This window comes from Mus caroli, chromosome 7 (assembly GCF_900094665.2).
Source record: "Mus caroli chromosome 7, CAROLI_EIJ_v1.1, whole genome shotgun sequence".
Taxonomy (NCBI): Eukaryota; Metazoa; Chordata; class Mammalia; order Rodentia; family Muridae; genus Mus; species Mus caroli.
The window spans coordinates 83,247,050-83,264,540 of NC_034576.1; the positions used below are offsets into that span (position 1 = coordinate 83,247,050).

General features: G+C 46.1%; 1 protein-coding gene across 1 annotated transcript in view; it reads right to left on the reverse strand.

Annotated features, from left to right (window-relative positions):
• Positions 1-12,515, reverse strand: part of Crtc3 (CREB regulated transcription coactivator 3) — a 104,443-nt gene extending 91,928 nt beyond the window's left edge. Inside the window, exons 1-2 of the mRNA XM_021168643.2 lie at positions 12,250-12,515; positions 640-738 (exon numbers count right to left, since the gene is read on the reverse strand). Of these exons, the coding sequence (XP_021024302.1) occupies positions 640-738; positions 12,250-12,381 (231 nt within the window). The 5' untranslated portion in view covers positions 12,382-12,515. The remainder of the gene's footprint in view (positions 1-639; positions 739-12,249) is intronic.
• Positions 12,516-17,491: the final 4,976 nt, after the last annotated feature.

The window sequence follows — 17,491 nt, forward strand, 5'->3', positions numbered from 1 at the left end:
ATGTCCTCTGAAGCTGGGCATGTGACACACTCCCTTTATCCCAGTGTTCAGGAGGCAGAGGCAAGCGGACTTCTGAGTTTGAGGCCAGCCTGGTCTACATAGTGAGCTCCAGGATAGCCAGGGCTACACAGAGAAACCCTATCTCAGGAGTGAAGTAGAAAGCTGTCCTCTGACCTCCACACACATGCCCAGGGACAAGCATACCCACAGACATACATCATATGCTTCCATACAATAATAATATGTTTTTAAATAAATACCTTTCGTTTAAATTATATTACATTTTAATTTCACCAGTTTATTTTCCTTTAGTGTGACTAGTAAAAAACTCTAAAGTAAACATGTGGTTCACATTACAGTTTGGGATGTTCTGTGTTTTGTTTTCTGGGGATCTGAGGAAGGAGGCCAGAGTCTCACACATCTGAGGCAAGCTCTCTCCACACATTGCAAGTGGATGTTCAGCCTCTGACTCCTTGTGGAGTAACATCACCTGCATGGGCGGACACTATGAAAGACTCCACGGAGGGACTTCCCAGAAGACTGAAGTGCGTTCAGACCCAGGCTATTCTTCTAAGTAATCTGTGCAGGGCTTATCACCTCACCCCCATTCAGCATCACGAACACCAGCAAGTGCAGTACCTGCAACTCGGACGCACTGCTCCGCAGCTGGCTCACGTTAGGTAAGGATCCCCCGTGGTACTGGGTAAGACGCAGTTGCTGAAGCTTCTGAAACTGAACCTGGAAACAGAAGGAGGTCGAGGATGTTCACGATTGTTCAGCAAAATCTCAAAGAGGCATCCCAATACAGACAGACAGTGTCTATCTTACAGAAAGCATCCCAATACAGACAGTGTCTATCTTACAGAAAGCATCCCAATACAGACAGTGTCTTACAGAAAGCATCCCAATACAGACAGTGTCTATCTTACAGAAAGCATCCCAATACAGACAGTGTCTATCTTACAGAAAGCTGCAAAACAAACATCTCGGGCAGGGGTAGGGCTGTGGGAGGGGGTGACCAGGAGAGGGACAGTGAACGGGATGTAAAGTGAATAAATAAAAAAATTAAATTAAATGAGAAAAAGAAGGAGAATTTTGTGAAACAAGTCTGGAAAACGTATGTCAATAGATGTGCTGCTTTAAAAGACATGAGTTCTAGATGTATATTCTGTATAAGTTAAATATATTGTCTTGTGAATAAACATGATATATGTTAACAGTAAACCAGGACAGTGTAACAGATGAATCCTCTCAATCTGGGCATCAGAACACATCCCCAGATATACTTTGATGTATGGATTACTGATAAAAATGATCCACATTTGTCTTTCCAACAAAACAAAACAAAACAAAACAGAACAAAAATCTTGGTTTTGATTTCTTTTTCTTCTTAAGTGCCCACACCTTTCAGGTTTCCAGAGCTTTCTGGGTTCTGTTTCATTTGAGTTTGGTTTTGAGATATGATCTTGAACAACCCAGGATGGCCCCAACCTCACTGTGTAGCTAAGGACCCTGATCCTTCTGTCTAACACCTAAGTGCTGAGGTGACACACACGTACCACCTATCTTCTTTCTGGTTTTTTAATTTATTAGTTTTAGAAAGAATTTATGAATATTCCAAATGTCCTGTACACCATGATATGTAGGCATGCAGACACAATCTTTAACAATAAAAGACTTTCCTAAAGAAAATTAAGCTACTATCTAAAAACCAAAGTCACTGTTTTCCTTTCTTCTCCACAGGCTTCACTATCTCCATGAATACTTATGTGTCATAACTATGTACAAGGGGGTCACATCATGAGCCTTATCTTACATGACATTCACACACACACACACACACACACACACACACACACACATGAATGGTTTTTTTTAATGGTTGTAAAACATTTCTTTTCCTGAAATCATTATAACTTATTCTAAGGAATGATTATTAAATCTCTAGATGCGGGTTTATTAAATGAGACCACAGCCGGCTGATGAGATGACTTAATGGAGTGGAGAACTTGCCACCAAGACAGGATGACCTGAGTTTGGTCCCCAGGATCACAGGGTGGAAAGAGAGAACCAACTCCAGCAAGGTGTCCTCTGACCTCCATGCACGCCCTTGTGCAAGAGTGCACGCGAGCATGCACGCACCCACAGACACACGCACGCACACACGCACACACAAACACGAATTTGTAATAAAAATATTTAATAAAGGAGGCCAAGCCACCAGGTATCCACAGTATCCCACAGAATTAACAGCCTTTGTTCTTTACTCTTCAGAGGCCAGTCAGCTGGCTATAGTTAAACGCCATACAGCGACCCAGCCTGACCTGCTTGAGTTATGCTTCTAAAATAATGTTAACTGTGTATTTATATAAACTGGGCACTTATAGATCATACAAGGAAAAAAGGCCATAGAGATCCCTGAGACAGACTTTTACCCTTCCATTACTCTGTCCTTCTCTAATTAAAAAATAATTAAATAATAAATTTAAAGTAATAATTAAAAAATATACCAGACCTGATCCCTTAGGGTAGACTAGGCATTGTCCACAGATACTTGGTTCACTTCAGCCCTAGCTTTCCCCACAATCATGCAGGGAAGTTGCCCTGCCTGCATTTACGGACCTGAGGACACAGAGAAGTTCAGTGTTCAATGTCTTGCCCAAAGCCATCCACGGCTGCTTTATGCAAAGCCCATACTCCTATTTCTACCATGCTCTTTTCCTGTTTTCCATTACACCTCGAAAGATCATAATATTTATTATTATTATTATTACTATTATTGTTCAAAATATCTAATACAATGTAGGCGCTAGAGAGAAGACTCAGCAGTTAAGAAAGTGGCTTGCTCTTCCAGAGGATCCAGGTTCGGTTCCCAGCACCTACATCAGGCAGCTCACAACCATGCTGTGATTTCAGTTCTAGGGCCTCCAAGAGAACTTGCCCACACATAGAGTACATAAACTCACAAAGGCACACATACACATAAAATTTAAAAAGTAATTACTAAAATTTATCTAATATAACGTAAATATTATGAAAGTATGGTAATAAGAAAATTATGACAAGAAAAATTCAATGACCAAGCTATTGACATTCTGAAAGACAGATACATTGTGGACACCATTAGTCTCTGATTTGCTACTATTCACTATGAAAGCTTTCAGATACACAAAAACTAGAGATGACTGAGATAAGACCCATGGTCCATCTATCCTCAGCTTCTGTGATTACCAACTAAGATTAAGCCAAGTTCACTGCCTCCTCCACCACCCTTGGCACCCAGAGAGAAATCTCAGATACAATAATATTCCTTAATCTAATATGCATATTCAAAAAGTAAGTGCACATGTTTGTTTGTAAATTTTAAAGCCCTTGAGTGTCTTTAACGTCATTATAAGCACAATACTTGATCTCTCAAGCATGCTGTATAGGGAGACACATTAATTATATGTTATCATATATTCATCAAACTCAGACCTCAGAGTTAAACTTGAAGACTCAGTATGCTATTTCTGCCTATGAGCCAAGTTTAAGAGTAAAGTCAGCTTCCCTTTTAAGATTCTAAATGCACTTACTAGAAGGAAGCATCGGACTCGCAGTCCTTGAAGTGCTCAGACATCTCCTTGATCTAAAGCCTTTCCTTCCTTCTTCAATGAATCTCTCAGCCCACCAATTCATTTATAAAATCTTAATCGCGTGTTACATACCATGCCAGCCAGGCGCAAGCTTACAAAGATACACATGTGCCAAAGTTTCTCTCTTCTGAGAGTTCCCACACAGGCTTCAACCCTTACACAAAAGCCTTGACCCATCAGCCTGGCTTGATTATAAAGCTAGCTAGGGACATGCCTTCAACTGAACGTCAGCCCCTCCCTCTCCAAGGACCCCACCACTCACAGCTGCCCACCGCCCTCTGGAGGAGCCTAGCCTCAGCGTTCTCAGAGACCACCATGTGACCCCAGAGCTAGCTCTCCTGTGGTTAGCCAAGTCATCCCGTGCCCCTCTCAGCAGAGAGAAGGATGAAGAGAAAGACTGGGTGGTGTTCTGTGAAGCACGGAGACCTGCACGAGCCTGGCTACGACTTCTCTGCTGCCTCTAAAACCTTTCAGTTATTTTGACACTTTCCTCTTTTGAAAATCTGAATCATTAAACTAGAAAGAAACTTGAGCCTGAATTTAACACCTCCATGTTTACACATGATGAAAATGAAGACTAAAATACAAGCAGGTTAAGGCAGAGGTCACAGGCTGGCAGCCCTCACGGATCTCTCACTTGGGCAGTGTTTTCAATTTCAATTTTAGAACTTGAGAGACTACATAAAATCCAGATTTCTAACTTTCTTATCTGAAAGAGCAAACCACATTAAACCCATTCTCGTGTGTGTGTGTGTGTGTGTGTGTGTGTGTGTGTGTGTGTGTGTGAAAAGAAGTCAGAAAGCGATTATCTCCCTCCCACATGGGTCCTGAGAAATGGATTCCAGACAGGAGGCTCACAGCACCTTTACCAGCAGAGCCATTTTATTAGCCCTAAACTCATATTCCTGCATGACCATACTGTCGGCTCTTCGCCCAGGGCCTAAATTGTCCTGCTTGCCCCAGGCCTCGCTACACCCTGTTATCCACCACTATGGTAAGAATTAGCTACCACTTGCCATCTATTGCTGGCCCTTCCATTCATCTTCCTTATTTACCTCACCCTGAAGTAGTCAGTAGCAAAATTTGACATAAGGTCACATACTTAAGTAAAATTTCTTCTAATGACTGTATAAATGGGATGGAAGCCACACTAATTCTTTTCTGGAAAAGTCTCACAGTGGTCAACACAGTCCTAATCAAAACCCCATCAGGGAGCTGGGGGTGTAGCTCAGTGGCTGAGTTCAGCTTAGCATTCCACAGGCCCTGGACTCAAGCTCCAGCAACAGAAAAAGACAAAAGTTATAAAAATCTCCAGGCTTGCTTTTATAGATTGACAAGAGCAAGATAATTCTAAAATTTATGTAAGTGCAAATGACCCAACTTGTCAGGCAAAAGTTTTTAAGTGTTTATTTTATTTTGAAATATGTACATATATGTATATCTGTCTAGGGGAATATATACCCATGAGTGCAGGTGCCTACAAAGTCCAAAAGATCCCCGGGTCCCCTGGAGCTGGAGTGACGGCCATGGATGCTGGGAACCAAAGCTGGGTCCTCTGCAAGAGCAGGACACACACTGCTCTTAGCCACTGAGCCAGCTCTCCAGGAGTAATTTTTTTATTAGATATTTTCTTTATTTATATTTCAAATGCTATCCCGAAAGTTCCCTATACCCTCTCCCCACCCCCGCTCTCCTACCCACCCACTCCCACTTCTTGGCCCTGGCGTTCCCCTGTACTGGGCATATAAAGTTTGTAATACCAAGGGGCCTCTCTTCCTAATGATGGCCGACTAGGCCATCTTCTGATACATATGCAGCTAGAGACACGAGCTCTCGGGGTACTGGGTAGTTCATATTGTTGTTCCACCTATAGGGTTGCAGACCCCTTCTGCTCCTTGGGTGCTTTCTCTAGCTTCTCCATCCAGGGCCCTGTGTCCCATCCTATAGATGACTGTGAGCATCCACTTCTGTATTTGCCAGGCACTGGCATAGCCTCATACGAGACAGCTAGATCAGGGTCCCTTCAGCAAAATCTTGCTGGCATATGCAATATATCAGACCTTCAAAGTAATTTTTAAGAAGGACTAATTTACAAGACTTACTAGCTTTAAGATCTTTTATAAAGCTATAGTCATCCAATGTGCTACTGTGGAAGGACTTAGGGGGAGGGAGTGGCTGAGAGGTAGGGCATTGTCTGGCATGTAAGAATTCTTAGCTTCAGTCCCAGGAGGTGGAGGAGGAGAAAAGATTAGTAAGTGTGATAGAGAGAATGAACGAACAAAAATAGACAGACACACACACACACACACACACACACCTTTACTAGGGACTATACAGATAGCCAGTGTGACACCCGGATTCAAGTCCTAGCCCTGCCCTTAGCAGCCTTGTAAAGATTCTTCTCCAAGCCTGGGTTTACTCATCCCCCAAATGCTGGAAAATCCAGACAGATAAAGCACGAGGTCACTTTGAAGACTGCCTGAGATAACAAGAGAAGAGAGAGCGTGCCTGGCACTGAGAGCCGTCAGGTTTAACCTGAGCCTGGCCTTCCCAGGCCTCCCTCTACTCTTGGCTCAAAGGCTTCACCGGTCTACAGCACACCATTGTTTGTTTTAACAGAAAATCAGCAAATGGTGTGTGTGGGCTGGGGGTATGGCTCAGCTGGGAGAGGGCTTGCCTACACGCATGAGGCCTGGAGTCCAGTCCTCAGTGCTGTCTAAGCCAGTGATAGGGACACACCTGTGATCCTAGCATTCTAGAGGAGGAGCATCTGGGGTCAAGGTCACTGTTGACTGCTTAGTGAGTGTGAGGCCACTCTAGTAAGGCTACCTGAGACTTGAGTCTTTAAAGAAGGAAAATGAAAACAAAAGCAAAACAACAACAAAAAGAAAGCAATGGCTTTCCTCAACTAGTCAAGGCAAGGCAGCACTTAGGGTGGCCATGCTGAGTTTATCCCGAGATACGTCAATATGAATCGCCCTTCACAGCCAAGCACCCTCAAGTTTCTCACACTCTCCCTCTCTTCCCAGCCATCTCCCCATGTCTCACAAGCCACCTTGCACCCAGCATCCTGCACACGCAGTGGTAATTGATGGTAGCAGTGCTGGCTCAGCTGGTGAGCACCCCCTCCTCTTCACTGGACTCCTTCTGGCTTCTCTCCTGCTGTTCTAATTGCTCTTTAGCCTTCTGTGATTGCACCTCCTGCTACCTTCCCTTGAAATGTCAGGGGCTCTTTGGCTTCCGGGCCCTATTCACACTTCACTTTACAGCCGGGGGACAAAGTCAAGTAGATATAGGGGAGCTAAGTCATTAAAGCAATCTGGAGCATCATGAGGCACGCCATAGGGATGGCGGGGGTCTGTGGCAAATGATGACTCAGCAAGGAAAGATGCTTTGCAGTCCAGGCCTCTCTCACACACACACACACACACACACACACACACACACACACACACGGACAGAGAAAAGTCACGAGCCCTTCCTGCTTTTGCAGAGGCCCCAGGTTTGGTTCCCTGCACCACCATGGCAGCTCACAAGCTAGCCCTAACTCCAGTTCCAGGTTCTCCAGCACCCTCTTCTGGCCTGTGTGAGCACCAGATACCCACGTAGTACACTTTCATACATGCAGGCAGAACACTCATAAAATAAAAACATAAATATTTTTAATCAAAAAGGAAAGAAATGTGAGGCAGACGTTGCTAAAAGATCTCATTTTCTAAAAATCTATACTCTAGACTTTAATGTACAATACTAATGGTCATTACTGGCCCTTATCAAACAGATGTAAGAACACAGACACACATAGACATAGACCCAGATACACATACAGAAACATAGACACAGACACACACACACACAGGGACATAGACACAGACACACACACACACAGGGACATAAACACAGATACACACACACAGAGAGACACAGGTACACACTAGCATAGAAAACAGACACACATAGACACACACATGTTTTGGGAAAACAAAATAAAAATAATGTCAGAGAGCCAAAAATAGGGTGAAGGTCACTAGTCAGTTTGTAGTTTGTGGGGCTGGAGGGTCATTTGTTTTAAATAGGGTAGGCTGACCTCAAATACCCTGTGTAGCTGAGAATGACCTTACATTTCTCATCCTCCTGCCTCAACTTCCCAAGTGCTAAGACTGCCGGTATGAGCCACTAACATGTATGCAGGGGATCAAACTCAGGACTTGGAGCACTCGCTGTGGGTACCCTACCAACTGAACTACACTCCCCTACCTGTAGTATGTGGTCTCAAAACTCTCCCTAAATCAAATCTCCTGTGGCTAAACTCCAAAGAGCTCCAAACAGGAGGGAGACCTAGCCTCCACTCCTGAGTCCCAAGTCCCTAGAGACAACAGCCTGCTAGAACATGCTTCCTACGGCTTAGAAGCTTCAAACTCAGCCTCTCTTCACAGCCCCACCCTGCTACTTCAGAGTGTTGCCCACCCAGGACCCTGACATGCCTGAAGCCTGGGACCATCTTCAGTTCTCCCTCTCACCTTGCTGGAGTCTCCAAAGCTCCTTACACTTTGTAAGCACCAATCTGTTTGCGCTATCAACGCCACCCAGCCCTGCCAGAGCTTGCTGTACAGTCTCAGAACACTTTCTCCACCGTGGCCTCCTCTTAGATTCTGGCTAGAAGGATCCTTTGAAGATACAGAACCACCCGGGATCAACCTCTCCAATGGCCTACTATTGCTGTAGGATCCGGTCCCAAATCCCACATCTACAACCTGATCCTTGTGGCATCCCCAGCACCTCAAATCTCTCTCCCAGTTATCCTGCTGGACCGTAGACTCTGCCAGAAGCTCATTGCCTTTCCACATATATCCCAAAATTCTCTCCCCATTCCCACAGATCCCTTAGACATTCAGAAATGGCAAAGACTTCGAGCTACCCACGCCCAGAGCTCCAACTACTTCCTTTTTATAACACTCACCAAGATGGGTCCTTACTTCTTAAATATCTTCCTCACTAGATCTTAACACCCATCAGTCTGCACTGTTGCTTGCTCATACAACATCCCAAACAACCATAGTAGCCCCAGGCACACACTACAGACACAGTGAGCACACTAAGTAGACTGTCAAAGCCGCATCACATACCTCACATAAACAGTCCATTAACTCTCCTGGAAGCATCCAACTTACCAACAGCACAGAAATCATTCAAAGCCCAGCAGCAGTTCCCAGGCTGACCTGCCTCCGCTCTCCTCCCTCTCCTTACCGGGAGATCCCAGCCAGGTATCACAATGGGCAGGTCCTCCTTCTCCAGACTGCCTCTCTGCTAGCTGGGCATGGTGGTGCACACCTGTACTCTTAACACACAGGAGGCAGAGGTAGGAAAATCTCTGAGTTCGAGGGCAGCCTTGTCTACAGAGAAAATTCCAGGACAGCCGGAGAAACCCTGTCTTGAAAAAAACCAAACCAAACCAAACAAACAAAACCTTCCACACTGTTTCTGAGGAAGCTGAAGCATAGCACGAAACCTGGGGGAAAAAAAATTCTCCAAAATCTAGGGCCGTGGTTCTCAACCTTCCTAATACAGCAACCTTTTAATAAACTCCTTATATTGTGGTGACCCCAAACCGTAAGAGGACTTCCTTGCTACTTCCTAACTGTAATTGTGCCACTGTTGTGAATTGTAGTGCAAAGCTCTGATCAGCCACGCCTGTGGGACTCCTGACCCACACGTTGAGAACTGCTAATCTAGACCCTCAGTAGTGTTCAAGTCAGTCCTCATGACTGGCCGTGATAACGTGAGCAGCTGAAGCTCCACACAGGCTAAGAAGAAATGGTATCTAGATCACTGCAGTGCTTGTCCATCAGTTAACATGCCTGCTGTAAGCACTGAACAAAGTCAGTATACTGGCCATCCAATCACCCTCTGCCAGCCACATGGACTATTCTCCAAATGAGAGTGTACAAACACTTGAGGACCCAGGAGTTCGTTATGAGAAGTGTTTCATTCTGTAACTTCTGTGGGGAAATAAGCCTTTAAAATACTAAAAGAGCAGGGCTGGAGAGATGGCTCAGTGGTTAAGAGCACTGGCTGCTCTTCCAGAGGTTCTGAGTTCAAATCCCAGCAACCACATGGTGGCTCACAGCCATCTGTAATGAGATCTGATGCCCTCTTCTGTTGTGTCTGAAGAGAGCTAAAGTGTACTCGTATACATAAATAAATTAAAAAAAAAAACCAACTAAATAAGCAAATTTTCTCTGGCACAGTCAGGGTTGTCACAAGTGTCTGTTCAAACACAATGGGACCCATTTCTCAAGGAGAAAACACAGGCTGAACTAACATGCAAATGACTCCCTGGCCCAGGTACAGGGCAAAATAGCATAAGTTTGTAGTAATTTGTAGTAATTAGCAGAAATAGCAACTGGATTAGTCTATAAGCCACAGTTGATCAGGCTCATTAAATTCAACATATCACATAGAGACCCCAAGTTCAGTGCATCAGAATAGCATTTCTCATACTACATGAAATTTGACTTGGATTTATGAATTTGTAACCTTGGGTTATTGCACACATAAATGTTTTGGTCTATGAGTGTATAGACGCTTTACCTAGTGAACGTCATACACAAGATTATATGCAAACACACATGAGTAAAATCAAAACTATATGAACACTAAGGATCTAGGAGGACTTGTTTTTAAAAATCTGAACCAGATCTGATGGTGCATGTCTGTGATCCCAGCATTAATGATCTAAGGAAAAGGGATGTCGAGCTAGAAGCCAGCTGAGCTACAGAGCACAAAAATAATCTGGGGGCTGGAGAGATGGCTCAGAGGGTAGGAGCACTGACTGTTCTTCCAGAGGTCCTGAGTTCAAATCCCAGCAACCACATGGCTCACAACCATCTGTGATGAGATCTGACACCCTCTTCTGGTATGTCTCTTCTAAAGACAGCCACAGTGTACTTACATATAATACTAAATAAATCTTTAAAAAAGATTAAAAAATAATCTTTACATTACTCATGACCTCAGCACGAAGGATGATTTAAAGGGGGGCCTCAAAATCCCATGAGCGACTGGACCAACTCTAGCTATACATAGACACATAGAGCACATGTATGTGTGCATAAATTCTGCCTTGTAACATCAACACAGGCCTTACACTAATCCATGGCTTTTACCCACACCTCTTCAATACATCCGAAGCTTGTCAGGCTCAGTCTAATCAAGGTCACAAAATGTCAAGGCCTTAGATGCCAACCTGTAAGCAGTATAACTGCTCAGGGCATAAGGACATTTTTTTCCTTGAAATTTTCAGCCTTCTGTATCTGTATCTATCTGTATCCTGTATCTATCTCTTATCTCTCATATATTCTTTTTTCTTCTTCTTCTTCTTCCTTCAGTGCATGGAGAATGGAAGTTCAGAAAGCAGTCCACTTTGCCCTTAATGATGAGTGGTCTCGGTGTAGGGGACTATAACAGTGAGCCATGTGAACTGTATTATAGCAAAATAGAGTTCACACTCCACTTCAGGGAAGTAACACTCAAGATTGTTTCCAGGTCTCTTAATTTTAAAGTAAGTCCGTTTAGTTTATGCTATACATTTATGTTAGTTTAGTTTATGTTAAATTTATGTTAAAAGAAAAAACTCCCAATTTAAACCCTAGCAACAGATTTTAGTTTTCTTGTTTTTGTTTTTGTTTTTCAGTCCCAAATACTATGGTGGCCAAAATAGAATACGCCTGCACCTTGGGAAGCAGGGAAACAACCAGCTTGCAATCTGCTCACACGTCTGCTTCCAGCTGTCCACCCCCAGCATCTTCTCAGCCTCCCCCATCTGACAATGTGCCTTCAAGGCCAGCACTCAGAATCCTCAAGGCTGCCCACTCACGTTGACTCTCTGCAGTCTGCACAGACACTCCTGCCATCTCCATCCCCTGCCGTCCGCTCCAGTTGTCTATCTAGCCTCCCAGGTGTTTGTCCCGACTCGCTCTTACTCATTCCTCTGGGTCCCTCCACGGTCACCATCTGCGCTAGGCACCCTGTCAGTTCTCACTAAATATCTGATGCTGAGCAAATGCACCGGACCACGGAAAGCACCTCCAAGAGGCGAAAGAGGGAAAGCCACGGAATCTCAACGTGGTACCAAGGCCCCCTGCCACCCAGGGGCCAGCCGTCGATTCGCTTGTGCGTGCACCGAGTCTTCCCCTCCGGGAGGATGTGCGACCCTCGGGCCCCCGAGGCCTTCTACGCCAACAGTCGAGGGCGCGTTGGCCGTGGGTGTCCACGGAGAAGCCGCACCGCCCGAACCAGGCGCGCCTCGGTCCGGCCTCTGAGCTGCAGCTGCGTGCGATTTCCTCTCGGGGTCATCCTCCCGCTTAGGCCGCCCGGCCCCGCTGCCCGCCTCCCCGGGCTCGGCCGTTTCCAGCTCAACGCACCGAGGCCCGTCCACCGAGATAGCAAGCCGCATTCGGTGTCGCCAGGCCGGCCAGAGCCGAGGCCGCGGCCACCCCGGCCCCGCTCCCCACCCGCGGCCCCCGCCCGGCTCCGCCGCCGCCGCCTCGGCCCGGCGACCTCTTCCCCGCCGCGCGGACCCGCCCGCACCGCCCGCGCCGGCCCCGGAGCTCACCCGGGACAGGGTGAGGTCGGTCATGAGCTGCTCGAAGGCCCGCGTCTCCTCGGCCTGCCGCTGCGTGTGCAGGGCGATCTTCTCACTGAACTTCCGCGGGTTGGCGCTGCCCGAACCGGGCGAGGCGGCCATGGCGCGCGCCCGGCGCTAGCGGGCTAGGCAGACGGCAGGCGCGGGGTTCCGCCGCTCGGCCCACCCGGTCGGTCCGCAGGCCGTCCAAGCCGCCGCCCGAAACCTGTCCTCCGGCGCGACCCGGCAGAGGAGCCGCCGCGGCCCCAGAGCCAGCGAGCGGCCGGGAGCGCGCCGAGGTCCGCCCCCGCGCGGCGGCTCCGCCCTTGGCGCGGCCCGCCCGGCCTCCGGGCCCCGAAGCCCGGCCTCCCAGCCGGGGAGCTCGACCTCCGGCGAGCCGACCGAGGGCTGAGCCCACGGTCCCCAGCCTGCTTCGGGACTTCTCACACCTATATCCCGTCTTTAAAGCTAAGCTGCACCAATGTGTGAGAGCCGCAGGGTACCACTGCCCAGTGTGGATGTGTACATATGTATATGTGCATGCAGGCACCCACGGAGATCACACCGGTCTAGGAACCAAACACGGGTCTTCTCCTCTATAAGAGCAGTATGTACTCTTAACTGAGCCATCTCTCCCATCCGTTCAACTTCGCTGGTAAAACAGCAAGTGGCCTCATCAGGCTTCCCCCTTTTTAGCCCAGAAGCTGCTTCCAACATAATTGTACACCAAGATGTCCTGGCGAGTGTTGAGCATGACCGTGTTTTGTGAATTAGGACGTATTAGCGACATGAGGAGAAATACGGAAAATAACAATAACGCCCACGCACCTCATGATTAAACCATCAAAACATTTTTGCAGAGCCTGGGGACGGTGTTCAGCTGTAGAGCGCTTGTGTGACAAGCCCTAGGCCTTGGGTTTGATTCCAACACTGCAAATAAAATTTAAAAGGCATTTTGGGGCCAGCTAAATGACTCATGTGGAAGGAGATAACTGACTCCTGAGACTTGTCCTTTGACCTCCACACTCAGGCTGTAGCAAGCACATACCTAGACACACATACACAAAAAAACTTTTTAAAATTCGTTTTGCTTCATATGCTTGGAGTTTTGTTTTGTTTTGTTTTTTTTTAAGAGCCCCACCTCATTCTTTGTCTCCATAAAAAGTAACTATGTTGGGAGTGATGTCTAACACTGCTGTTCATTTTTTCAAAATTAACATATACTGATTATGCTGTTCTTGCTTTTATTGTGTGTGATTTATTAATCCAGTTAGTTACCTATATGGGATAGGAAGTTTTATGTTTAAAATTTATACAAAAATGAGGCTGGGCATTATGGCAAGTGCCTGTAATCCTAGCAGTCGGGAGGTGGAGGCAGGAGGATCAGTAGTTCAAGGTCCTCCTTGGCTACATAATGAGAAGAAAGCCAGTCCAGACCGTATGATGACCTTGTCTCAAAACCAAAGCCAAAAAGAATCTATAGACATGATGTGCAACTTTTGTATTTCCTGCGACTGTTTTTATATGTGTTGGTTTTTTACATTCATTCATTCATTATTCAGTGTGTGTGTGTGTGTATGTGTGCTCACGTCCGCCAATAACTCAGGTTGGTGGCAGGCACATTTACCGACTGAGGGAGCTCACTAGTCCCTAGTTTGTTTTGTTATAATTAGGCTTATGTGTCTGTTGTATTGTCCTACCCAATATGCTTTTTTTTTCTTATTTTCTATTTCTTGATTTCTATATGTATGTGTGTATGCTTGCATGCAATTATGTGCAGCATCTATGTATAGGAATCCTTGGTAACCAGAAGATGGCCTTAGGTCCCCTGGAGCTGGAGTTACAGATGGTTGCTTGTGAGCTACCATCTGTACTATGTGGGTGCCGGGAACTGAACCCTGACCCTTTGCAAGAGCAGTAGGTGCTCCTAACCACTGAGCCATCCCTCCAGCCCATCCCTGCTTTTTCTTTACATGTTGCCTTCTGCTTTTATGCCATACTGAGTTCAGTTTCACACAAATGAGCCAGGCTGGACATAGTGTCCTACATCTGAGATCTCACTACCTGGAGGGTGGAGGCAGGAAGACTGCAAGTTAAGGGTCATTCTGGGCCACCCTGTCTTTGAGACAGTGAAACCCTGTCTCAAAAAAAAAAAAAAAAAAAAGCAAATGTGTTACTCTTTCAGAGAACCTGAGGTTGGTACCCAACACCCAAATTGGGCATTCACAGCCACCTGTCACTCCCTCTCCAGGGGCTATGATAACTTTGCTTCCACAGGCACCTGCACCCAAGTATGCATGTCACACAGAGGCACCTAGACACATGATTAAATACAATCAAAATAAATCTTAAAAAAAGAAGAAAACGAAAGAAAAATCTGGGCATGGTGGCACATACCATTTAATAACAGTACTTAGGAAGCAAAGGCTGCCGTTGGGTCTCTGTGAGTTGGAGGCCAGCCTGGTCTACAGAGTGAGTCAGCCCTCCTTCCCCATCACATTAACAAACAAACAAACAACAAATAAAGTAGGACTTTCTGGCTAGTTCAGGTAATAAAGGAGTTGCTGAGACGCCTGTTTGGAGGGCTGAGAGCAGACGCTGATGGAGCTCCAGGTTGCAGAAAGGAGGCAGCAAAGGAAGCACTTCCTCTCGCGAGCTGGGAAGCCAGCTGGGAAAGCTGTCACTACACTGAGCTCCGCGCAGCGGCTCAGAACACACACAGGAGGAGACCGTTCCCCACCCACAGTTTCATTTCCAAGGCTTCAATTATACTCCATCAACTGTAGTCTAAAAATATTAAGTGGGACATTTCCAAAAATTCATAATTCATGATTTTTTACATTGCTTGCCAATCTGAGCAGCATGATGAAACATTGTGTCGTCTCACAATGGGTGGGAGGGATCCACTAACCCAGCATACCGTGCCCTACAGACCTCCTGCCTGTTTGGTCACTTAGTAACGTCTCTGGTAGTAGATCAACTATCATAATAATGTACTCAACTATCATAATAATGTACTTTCTTCACCTTTATTTCACCTAATTAAAAAAAAAAAAAGCCTCAGCCAGGGGCCAACAAGGTGTCTCAGTGAGTAAAGGCACTGCCACCAGGCCTAACTCCTGAATCTGATCCCCAGGATCCACATGCAAGAAGGACAGACCCATCGGGCAGTGGTGGTGGTGCATGCCTTTAATCCCAGTACTTGGGAGGCAGAGGCAGGCAGATTTCTGAGTTCAAGGCCAGCCTGGTCTACAGAGTGAGTTCCAGGACAGCCAGGGCTACACAGAGAAACCCTGTCNAAAAAAAAAAAAAAAAAGGACAGACCCAACTCTTAAGAGTTGTCCTCTGACCTTCACACACAAGCACTTTACGTACATACACACAAGCACACACATGCACAGGCACACACTAAACAACAGTGTTCAAATAATAAGAAATAAGGCCAGCTGGGTGCCTGCAATATAAACCAGTGGATGAAACTTTTACTGTGCAAGCGTGACATCTGCAGAACTAACCGGCTCCTAAAAGATGATCTCTGACAAAGTCCACGTGGGCACGATAAATATGATGAGATTTTAGGGATAAAGCCCTGAGGACGCGAGAGATGGCTCAGTGGTTAAGGACTTCTGTTCTTGTAGAGGACCCCAAGTTTAGTTCCCAGCACCCAAGTCAGGTGGCTAGAAACTGGCTATATCCAGCTCAAGGAGATCAAGGCCGCTGGTGCTGCCAGGCGTCTGTACTCACAAGTTCATACCCACATGCATAGTTTAAAGACAGGGAATAAGCCCTGGCCGGCCCAGGTGGTACCCATCTTTAATCTCAGCGTTTGGGAGGTGGGATGCAGAAGTCCAAGGCTGGCCTAAGGTGCCTGGTCAGCTTGAGAGCAGCTTGGACTACAGGAGACCCTGTCCCTGGGGAGGGGGTGGGGACAAAGAGAAAGCCCAGGCGCTGTGATGCTGGCAGATCAGATGCACTGAACACAAGTAACGAAGTGCTGTGCCTTTTTGGGTTTTCTTTTTAAAGTAAAAAGGCAGAAGTTCTTAAACACGGGGAGGAGTTGCTGAAGCTGCTAAGAGCTGAGATATCAATGGTAAAGGAGAGTATATGCCGAGGACTCAGTTCTGCCTGAAGTTCGTGCAGCCATCCCACCATAGGGGAGTGACTCCTGCCTGGTCCTGGCAAGAACCCAGGGAGAGCTCTGACTCCACCACCATGCACAAAGCACAAGGAAAGGATATTGGATCCTTGGAAACTCAACTTATAGGCAGCTCAGCTGCCTGACTGTAAGTGCTGGGAATTGAACTCTGGTCCTCTGGAAGAGCAGCAAGTGCTTTTAATCACTAAGTCATCTTTCCAACCTCCAATTTACTGATCTTGTAAGATAAAAAAATAAATAATAGTGGGAAGAAGCAAAATTGTGCCCAGAATCCTAGCTGCAAGGTCGTCTAGGAAACATAATTCTAACTTTTCAGCTTTTGCCATCTTGAAGGGCACTGGGATAGGTCCTAAATGACTGTCCCCATCAGCCTGAACACAGCACCAGCGGCTGTCAAATACTTAAAGTGCACTCGCTCTATTTCTAGTCTTCTCATAGTTAACTTGTATAATTTTCTTTAGTGAATGCAGCATCTTGCATGTGAGAGGCAAGTCTCTACCACTCAGCCATGCCACCTTAAATCTTAATCCAGTAAATAAATTGTGTGAAATTACTTGGAGTAAGTATAGAGGTTAACATTTTTTAAAGAATTACTTATTTTATATATGAATGAGTGCACTGTCACTGTCTTCAGACACACCATAAGAAGGTGTCAGAACCCATTTCAGGTGGTTGTGAGCCACCGTGTGGTTGCTGGGAATTGAACTCAGGACCTCTGGAAGAGCAGTTAGTGCTTTAACCGCTGAGCCATCTCTCCAGCCCGAGGTTTATAATTTTAGAAAGTCATTTCTGCTGAAGATGACCCTGTAACCTTGCTGTCTATGTCAGGCTTGACCTCACAAACTGTTCATTTTCTTATTGAAAAAGATGTTTCACTGCTTTAGGCCCAATTTTTAAAGGTTTTCTCTGCTTCCATTTTTCCAATGCAACTGAATTGTCACATTTAATAAATCAGTATTAAGTGTTTACAGAGTATACTATGGTTTTACTTTGGTATAAAGGTGGCGAAGGAATTAAAAATTTGCCTCCTGAGGGACTTCCCAGTGAGCCCTACAACCTAGGTCTAGCCCTGCACAA